Source organism: Pimephales promelas, chromosome 6 (genome assembly GCF_988280905.1).
Source record: "Pimephales promelas chromosome 6, fPimPro1.hap1.1, whole genome shotgun sequence".
Classification (NCBI taxonomy): Eukaryota; Metazoa; Chordata; class Actinopteri; order Cypriniformes; family Leuciscidae; genus Pimephales; species Pimephales promelas.
The window spans coordinates 8,820,235-8,830,199 of NC_142774.1; the positions used below are offsets into that span (position 1 = coordinate 8,820,235).

Sequence of the window (9,965 nt, forward strand, 5' to 3'; positions counted from 1 at the left end):
AGAGTCAAGAGCCCCGAGGCCATCTATACATCATCTCAGCAAGACATCCGCGATTAAGTACTCATTTTTCTCAATATCCCCTTGATGTCTTGGTGTCAACTTGACCACATGACTTCTAAGGGTTTTATTTTGATTGGTCCGAGCGTGCCCCAGGGGACCGTTCTGACCAATCAAATCGAGGCGTTTGTAATCGAGCGCACGCTGATTGGCTGCCCGCAGTTTGCGAGCTATTATAAGTGCACTAAAGCAGCGCGCGACAGACTGCTGGAAGTTGTTGAGACGAGACTGTATATGAATAAACTTGCGGCGGATGGTTTACGATGAGTTCTCCTAAGGGGCCCGTTGAAGCGACAGCTCAGGAAAAATCGGACTCGGACAGCGAGGAAAGTCAAAAGCCGAAAGATATGACCACTGACACGGGACATAAAGTGAAGAAGACTTACCTCCCGTTCAGTGTTGAATCCCTGATGGCCAAATCGAGCTGCCAGGTCGCGTGCTCTCCGGCTCTCCAGCACCAGAGACTGGGATTGGGACAGGACTTAGTACGGACTTACTTTGTAGAGAAAACCAAAGTTTCTGTGGACACTTTGTCAAGCGTTTCGGACAGTGAAGATTTAAGCGATAAGGAACAGAGCACTTGGCCAAACTCTTCGTCTTTCACATCTCCTCCTCGTAAGTATTTCAACCATTTAGCCTACTTACAGTTACAGTTAGTTAGTAAGTTACAGTTTAATTACTGAGTTTGTTCATTATATATTTTTTTCTTTCAAAACAGTGTAAATATAGGCTAGTAGCCTAGCTATTAATTTAATTAGATACTAAATAATGATAATGATCATTAGAATTTATTTATTTTTACCTTCACCTTTCTTATTATTGACAGCTATAGCCAACAGTTACTTTTAATATAAACTATTTAGGCAACAATAATAAATAGCAATAATAAATAAATATAAACTATTTAGGTAACAATAAATAGCCTTATTTTGTGAAAATATTAAATAGGCTAATATTACTGTTAGCCTATAAACATAAAATGACAATAAAGTAGGCTGTTTGTAGTAAATAGCCTATAGTAGTAAACAGCCTAACTGAAGGATAAAGTTTGGATTATTCAGATGGTTTGTAGTTTTATGAAAAGAGAGTAAGAAAGAAAGAGAAATGTTTAAAAAGAATATTAAAAAAAAACAACAACCATATTTAGACATTTTTAACATCTTTTTCCTTATAGGCCTACTAATAGCCTGGATATAGGCCCTACATTGTTAACAATAGTCTATAACAACAACAATATTTATCTTTAGAAGTGTAATAATGAATAGTAGCCTAAATAATTAGTCAATTTAATCATTTTAAAAATGACACTTGTTCAGTTAAGAAATGATCGACGTTCAATGTCATTCCGTTTGCCATCAAAATAAAAATAATGTTAACATGTAAAAAAAAAAAAAAAGAAGAAGAAGGGAAAGAAAGAAGAAGGGGGGGGGGGGGCATTATCAGAAAATTTGAAAACACACAAAAAGGAAATATCAGTGAATTTTGAAATAAAGTGGTAGGCCTATTAAAAAAAATAAAAAATAAAATAAAACTGGAGTCAAAATTCACGATGAAGGCATTTGGAGACCTGGGGAGAGAATAGTCTTACAAGTTAGTCATCCAATTTTTTTCTTCAAGACTGTTCATAACTTTTTAAAGTTATTATAAAAACGTAGGCTACATTGGTCTAATTTGATACCGAGCAAGACCTAACTAACTGCTAATTGGTCTAGTTCTTAAGACACTGTCTTAACATTATAGCTATGTTTATGCACATGGCCCCTGACCTGTAAAGAAGTAGCCTAACGGTTTGTTCCCGCCGGTGTCCCGCAGGTCTCCCGAGCCCGCCGCCGTGCCCGTTACGCAAGCACAAGACGAACCGGAAGCCGCGCACACCCTTCAGCACCGCACAGCTGCTCTCCCTCGAGCGCAAGTTCAGGCAGAAACAGTACCTCTCCATCGCCGAACGGGCCGAGTTCTCCAACTCCCTCAACCTCACCGAGACTCAGGTCAAGATCTGGTTCCAGAACCGGAGGGCGAAGGCCAAGAGACTCCAGGAGGCCGAGCTGGAAAAGTTCAAATGCGCCTCCAAACCGCTCCTGTCCCCGTTCGCGCTGCCCTTTCCTCTGGGATCTCCATCATCTCTGTACGGACCTCCAGCCTCCTTCCCACGGCCCGTCCCAATGCCAGGACTATTTAACGGACCCGTGTCCTATGGGATGTATTATTTGTCATAAAAAAAACTAAAAAAAAAAAAACTTTTTTCTACCTGACGCGGCTTCTTCCACTCTTCCAGACTTTGCGCAAATTATTAACGTTTACACATCCAGAATCACAGGGAAATTTTCACTACATTACAAGAGTCACATTACAAGATTGTTCTTGTTCATTGCACAACTAAGTGCTGAATAATACTCACGAACAACATGTAATTATATTTTCAAAGGAACCGCATCTAATGGTTATTAATTAGGCCTAGTTATAGCATCAGTTATGTCAATGTTAACCCAGTCCCCTACAGCCACACGAGATGATGGAAGTATAAGCTGCTGTATATGTTTTATTCTTCGTGTTGTATTCTGACGTGCTCTTGTAGAGCAGCTGTAGATGTGTAACTCTTTTAAGATCGTCTGCACGGATGTTATCCGTCAGAAGAAGTACTTATTGGCCTTATGTTGGAAGTGCCTTGAAAGACCAAATATTTATTAGTCTAAAATAAAATAAAAATATTCTTTCTTAAATTTAACCGTTTCCCTTTTGTTTTGTCGTCTTATTTCTGAACGTCACTAACTGGCAGCACTGATACTTTTCTTATTTCTTATAATTTGATTACATTTATTTAGACTACTTCGAGTCCGTTTAAAATAGGCAACTTGTTTAAATTGTCGTATTTTATGAAACATAATCAAACGTTAATGTAAAACAACCATGCTCCGGAGTCCGAACCCAACTTTGTTCTCATTTTCGGGTTGGTGTAGGCTAAACTTCAAGTTTTGAAACATTTTCTTTCTTAAAGTTTCACAAACTTTGCTTTTGGTATAATAATTATATAATAATAGGCTAATAATAATGAATTTCCATTTCAATGAATTTGTATTCTTCTGCGTCATGTTTGCTTCAATTCCAAATCCTCTCCATCCATTTAGTCAGTCAAACAAATTTTCATCAGTTGTTAATATAGCAAACCAGAGTGGATCCACTCAAGTTAGTCATTAACTTAAACCTTAACTGTTTAAATTAAGTAGGCTATTTTTTTATTAAAATTACGTGTCACATTTACACGATGTATTCTTACCACAAGTATTTGATGAATAAAATAATAATAACGAAATAACATATAAATATGTTATTATTTTGAGGAAATTTTGCAGAACCTTTAATTTTTTTTTTAATTAATTTATTTTTATTTTTGAGGATCGTTTACGGAAAAGCTCCATCCTCTGGCACGTGTCCTTTGGCTAGTGTCCAGTAGATGGAGCCATCGGAAACAGTCATTACGATATAGCAGACACTTTATCATCATTTGACACATTATTCAGATAGACTGTATAAAACTTATAATTCAAATGACTAATGTAAAAAAAAAAAGTTGCTGCCTTCAATTTAAGTACAATCAACTTGGCTGTTTAAGTCAAATCAACTTAAATTAAACCTAATTCAACCTAAACCATGAGATAAATCTCTTGTATAACTTATAAAAATAGTAGAAAATTGCTTAACTTTTTTGATGAGTTAAAGCAATGTTAAATCATGTTGTTATAACTTATAAAACTGATGATTCATTGTAAAAAAAAATTAAAGTTGCTGCCTTCAATTTTTAAGTTCAATCAACTTGGTTGTCAACATTAGAATGCATGTAGTTCCAGCAGGCCGCCATGCTGATACAGGATCGGATGAAGGGAGGATGAAGAACGTTTAATGTAATAACTAAAAAAAAAAAAAAAAAAAAAAACGGATTCGAATAGGTTCCGTAAATCCGTTTTTACGAGTCGTGATGATGGCTGAGCTCACCCATTAAACCCTGCTTGAATTTGATTGGTGACGTGTGGCAGACATGTCTGGACTGATGGAGTGCAGGGATTCCCAAGCCCTTTGGAAACACACAGGTTACAACGCAACGCCGTTGCCCTGAAAGACAAGCAAACAAGATCTGGGACAGAAAAAAGAGACAAGGAAAAAATATCTATTATTGATTATCATTAAAGGAGTAGTTTTTAAACTTTTGAAAAAACTTTTGCTGATACTTAACTCACCCCCATGTCATCCAAGATGTCCACGTCTTTCTTTCTTCAGTTGAAAAGAAATTAAGGTTTTCTTTCAAACAACATTCCAGGATTTTCTCCATATAATGGACTTCATTGGGAACCAAACGGGTTAAGGTCCAAATGTGAGTTTCAGTGCAGCTTCAAAGGGCACCAGACGAGGAATAAGGGTCTTATCTAGGACCCTTCGAGTCATGACTCAAAAAAAGATTTGTTCATTTTGATGAACGAGTTCGAACAGGAGAGTCACAAACACTCATCACAGAAAGAGCAAGGCGAGCATTTGAGCTTATAAAACGTAAACTTTTTTATTTATTTTTAAATGACCGATCGTTTCGCTAGATAAGACCCTTATTCATTGTCTGGTGTCGTTTAAAGCCCTTTGAAGCTGCACTGAAACTCTCATTTGGACCTTGAACCGTTTGGTTCCCATTGAAGTCCATTATATGGAGAAAATCCTGGAATGGTTTCATCAAAAACCTTAATTTCTTTTCAACTGAAGAAAGAATAACATGGACATCTTGGATGACATGGGGGTGAATAAATTATCAGCAAAAGTTTTTTTTTTTTTAAGTGAACTACTCCTTTAATGACACTGAGATGCAGTGTTGGGGAAAGTTACTTTGAAAAGTAATGCTTTACAATATTGCATTATTCCCTATAAAGTAACTAATCGCATTACTTAGTTACTCTTTATGGAAAGTAATGCGTTGTGTTACTTTCACCCACATGGGTTGGGCTTGATGTTTGTATTTTAATAACAAAATACAACAAAAAGTTCTATTTTTCTCAAAAAGAGCTGTCAGTCAATGAATTGGAAAACAAAGTTACTTATTTGAAAAAGCAATTCAGATATTTTGTTGTAAATTTAAAAGTAGGCCTAATGGATTACTAGTAACTTGAAAAAAAGTAATCCGATTAAATAACTCACGTTACCTTTAATGCGTTAACACCAATGCTGAACAACCAATAGTGATAGCAGAATTTGTACATACCAAAAATGTGTGAAAGACATTTGAACAATCAGACCAGATATAATAATTTGAAAAACAAACAGGCTTACCATGAGTATCATTAGGATGCAAACAGCACAAAACTGCTTCATTTCTCACTGCAACCTGGATATCTGGCAGCAAATTGTAAAAGATAATTACAGGATAAATATGAAACTGGTTCAGTTTTGATAACACAATATGGAAAATAAGCGGGACAAATGTCAGTCTTACCAGCTAGACGACTGCTGAGGGACGTTTCTCGCTCTTTAGATGCCACAAGCACTGATACACTTTTAAACAGTAAGTGGGAGGTATTTGCTACTGCGATCGTTAAATGGGTAAAAAAAATTATCTGAAATATATATATGCATACTGTAAATTATTATCACACAGACACAGTCTGGTTAAATATCTTTTTGGGGACACTTCATGTTTTTTATACTGTACAAACTGTATATTCTGTCTCCTTGCACTAACCCTACCCATCACATGAAACTTAATTTTTTTCTACATTTTCAAAAATATATAATAGTATGTTTATTAACCCATTACCCTTGTGGGGACCGCTGGCTGGTCAGTAACAACAGTAACAACAACATTAGCAATAGAACAGAAATATTTCTTATTCATGAATGACATTTTAGCCAATGTTTTGCCTTAAAATGTGTATTTTCTTTTCAATATATTAGGCAGTTTATTGCTTTATGCTGTGGCATGCATGTTCTGAACACTGTGGAACATTTTATTTTACATTGTTACATTTCTTTTCAAGGCATCATTACTTGATGATAGGTGATGACCTAAGACTTCAAAGTCTGGTGTAATTCATGTTTATCAGCATCATTTACTCTGCCAAGGTCATACAGAGGCAGTCCTGCAACATTTGTACTATTTTCATCATTTGGCAAACAAAAGAATATAGGCTGACATGTGAACACATTATGTTACTTAAACTGTTAAAGTTGGGAAATTCTGAATACATTAGATAAAATCTGACATATAACAATATACTAGATAGTTTAAGAAAACATGATTCAATAATTAATACATTTTCGAGAATTAGTAATGAAATCACTTTATTTTAAAGGGTGTTTAAATATAAATTGAGTTCTGCAGAAGAAATAGAGTCTTTGGAACAACACGAGAGTGAAATAACATGCTGTCTTTTGGGGTGTCTCTATCGTTCAGAAATTACCCCTATCCTGTGTGGGATAAGGTGTTTAGTAAAGAAAAAAGATATTTAGCAATAAAGAGAGAAGAAGCAGTGTGATGGAGGGTAACTTACACTTTATTCAATACAGTACAGTATCAGGTGACTTCTCTGAACCAGAACACATAAGCGACAGAACCAACATCAGTATGAACAAGAAGAGACGTTCAGAATACAGGTATGGGAGAAGAAAAACAAAAACAAAACATTCCTCTTTTGTCTTGTTTTTTAACAAAAAAAAAAAAACAAAAAAAACAAAACAAAAAACAAACAGAACAGAACCAAACAAAACCCATAACAAAACAAGATAAAACAGAACAAAAATCCCAAAAGAAAACAACCCCCTCCCCCAAATAAAACAGAAACAAACAAAACCCAAAACAAGATAAAACAGAACAAAACCCCAACCCCTCCCAAATAAAACAAAACCCAAAACAAAACAAGATAAAACAGAACAAAACCCCCAAATAAAACAAACCCCTCCCCCAAATAAAACAGAAACAAACAAAACCCAAAACAAAACAAGATAAAACAGAACAAAACCCCCAAATAAAACAAACCCCTCCCCCAAATAAAACAGAAACAAACAAAACCCAAAACAAAACAAGATAAAACAGATCAAAAACCCCAAATAAAACAAACCCATCCCCCAAATAAAACAGAACCAAACAAAACCCAAAACAAAACAAGATAAAACAGAACAAAACCCCCAAATAAAACAAACCCCTCCCAAAAAAAACCCCATCAAAACCCAAAACAAAACAAGATAAAACAGAACAAAAACCCGAAATAAAACAAACCCCTCCCCCAAAAAACAGAACCAAACAAAACCCAAAACAAAACAAGATAAAACAGAAGAAAACCCCAAAACAAAACATCCCCCTCCCCCAAATAAAACAGAACCAAACAAAACCCAAAACAAAACAAGATAAAACAGAACAAAACCCCAAAACAAAACATCCCCCTCCCCCAAATAAAACAGAACCAAACAAAACCCAAAACAAAACAAGATAAAACAGAACAAAACCCCCCAAACAAAACAAACCCCTCCCCCAAATAAAACAGAACCAAACAAAATCCATAACAAGATAAAACAGAACAAAAAGCCCAAAACAAAACAACCCCCTCCCCCAAATAAAACAGAACCAAATGAAACCCAAAACAAAACAAGATAAAACAGAACAAAAACCCCAAAACAAAACAACCCCCTACCCCAAATAAAACAGAACAAACCCCCCTACCCCAAATAAAACAGAACCAAACATAACCCAAAATAAAACAAGACAGAACAAAAACAAAACCCAAAACAAAACCTGTTTCATGTGTTCGGTGGCTGTTGATTGACTCTAATGGCTACTAACAGTTCACATTTGTTATTTCTCCTTTTTCCCTTTCATCTCATATTCGTCTCAAGTATGAGTCACTGAGGAAGGTGTTTCTTTACATGCTGAGGAAATCCTTGAAGCAACGTGACTGCTAACAGCAATAGATAAATATGCAAAGATGTACATAAAACATATTCAAATAAAGCTTATGAACGTTTGAAAAAGGCCGTAGTGCTACATGACATCAATCTCTAAGTGCTGCTGAAAGTATCTCACAAGATCCCAAACACAACTCAAAAATATATTACTACAAATCATTAGTTAACCCTCATGTGGTGTTCAAAACCCTATAACACTTGATGTGTTCCCGGTCAAAAATGACCGGCCCATAAAAAATAACTTATAAATCACTCATTATACCATATTTTCACCCAATCTTGGATTCAATCTTTTTGTCAACTTGTTCTCTTTCAATTAGGACTGGTTTTATATTTCTGTTTGCATCTGATTAATCGTGAGCCTCGTTTGTCTGAGAGTAGGCATCTCATTTTTTGAGTAAAAAAAATAATAATTTATGAGTAAATTTGGAAATATGATTTTTTTTTTGGAAAAAAATGGCTACTGTTCATCACACTAGTCTACTTTAATGTTTCACCAGGAATTTTGTTTTGAAACTTTTGTTTTGTAAAAAATATGGAACATAGTCACACTTGTGGTGTTCCCGGTCAAAAATGACCGGTCTATACAAAATAGCTTATAAATCACTCATTATACCATATTTTCACCCAATCTTGGATTCAATCTTTTTGTCAACTTGTTCTCTTTCAATTAGGACTGGTTTTATATTTATGTTTGCATCTGATTAATCGTGGGCCTCGTTTGTCTGAGAGTAGGCATCTCATTTTTTGAGTAAAAAATAAATAATTTATAAGTAAATTTGGAAATATGAAAAAAAAAATTGAAAAAAATGGCTACTGTTCATCACACTAGTCTACTCTAATGTTTTACCAGGAATTTTGTTTTGAAACTTTTGTTTTGTAAAAAATATGGAACATAGTCACACTTGTGGTGTTCCCGGTCAAAAATGACCAGCCTATAAAAAATAGCTTATAAATCACTCATTATACCATATTTTCACCCAATCTTGGATTCAATCTTTTTGTCAACTTGTTCTCTTTCAATTAGGACTGGTTTTACATTTCTGTTTGCATCTGATTAATCGGGGGCCTCATTTATTTGAGAGTAGGCATGGTAAAAAATGGTCACAATGGGCGACCATTGAAAGTGAATGGGAGAGACTGAAAATAACAGAACAATTTAGTTTTCAGGAGCATGTTCATTATTTTCATGTACACATATGAGCATGTGTGCTTGCAAACATCGAGCCCTTGGACCTGCGCATGTATCGATACATTTACACGCTACCCAGACACACACACACACACACGTTAAAACACACAAGCTTTTTTGAGTATTACACACATTCTTTTCCAGAGAGAAATGATCCTCCCCACTATTTTCTGAGTCAAAAATCTGATGAATAACATCATGTGCAGAGAGCTGCTTTGCCATTGTGCTGCCACAAATGAATGACAAGCAAGGTGCTGTGAGGCATTTATATATGCCTGTGCTATCACATGATGTATATTTGTAAATATTGTCTAGTTCTGTGTGAGAACCACTGTCTATGGTGAGAACCTCACAGTTCCAAAACAAAATGTCATAATATTTTTTCTGGAAGCTGTGATGAAACAAGAACATGAAAGAAAGATTATTTTGAAGCCGGATCACTGCAGTCACGGCCAGTTTGTGTTTGTGTGTGTGTGTGTGTGTGTGTGTGTGGTAATGTCAGATGGATAAATGTATATTAGATGCAGGTTAGGGTAGAATCAAATTTCTCTCTGTGGAAAAGAATGTGTGTAATACTCAAAGTTTGTGTGTTTTAACGTGTGTGTGTGTGTGTCTGGGTAGCGTGTAAATGTATCGATACATGCACAGGTCCAAGGGCTCGATGTTTGCAAGCACACATGCTCATATGTGTACATGAAAATAATGAACATGCTCCTGAAAACTAAATTCTTCTGTTATTTTCAGTCACTCCCATTCACTTTCAATTGTCGCCCATTGTGACCATTTT

At 35.5% G+C, this 9,965-nt stretch overlaps 2 protein-coding genes across 2 annotated transcripts; one reads left to right on the top strand and one right to left on the bottom strand.

The window, feature by feature from the left end:
- Nucleotides 1-249: 249 nt before the first annotated feature.
- msx1b (muscle segment homeobox 1b) lies at nt 250-2,305 on the top strand. Its single transcript, XM_039688498.2, has 2 exons — nt 250-672; nt 1,870-2,305. The coding sequence occupies exons 1-2, from the start codon at nt 321-323 to the stop codon at nt 2,271-2,273; spliced, it is 756 nt and encodes a 251-aa protein (XP_039544432.2). The 5' UTR covers nt 250-320; the 3' UTR covers nt 2,274-2,305.
- Nucleotides 2,306-3,649: 1,344 nt separating this feature from the next.
- Nucleotides 3,650-5,500, bottom strand: LOC148978493 (uncharacterized). Its single transcript, XM_089132839.1, has 3 exons — nt 5,358-5,500; nt 4,070-4,186; nt 3,650-3,975 (listed from the first exon to the last, which is right to left on the bottom strand). The coding sequence occupies exons 1-3, from the start codon at nt 5,401-5,403 to the stop codon at nt 3,860-3,862; spliced, it is 279 nt and encodes a 92-aa protein (XP_088988965.1). The 5' UTR covers nt 5,404-5,500; the 3' UTR covers nt 3,650-3,859.
- Between the last annotated feature and the right edge of the window lie 4,465 nt (nt 5,501-9,965).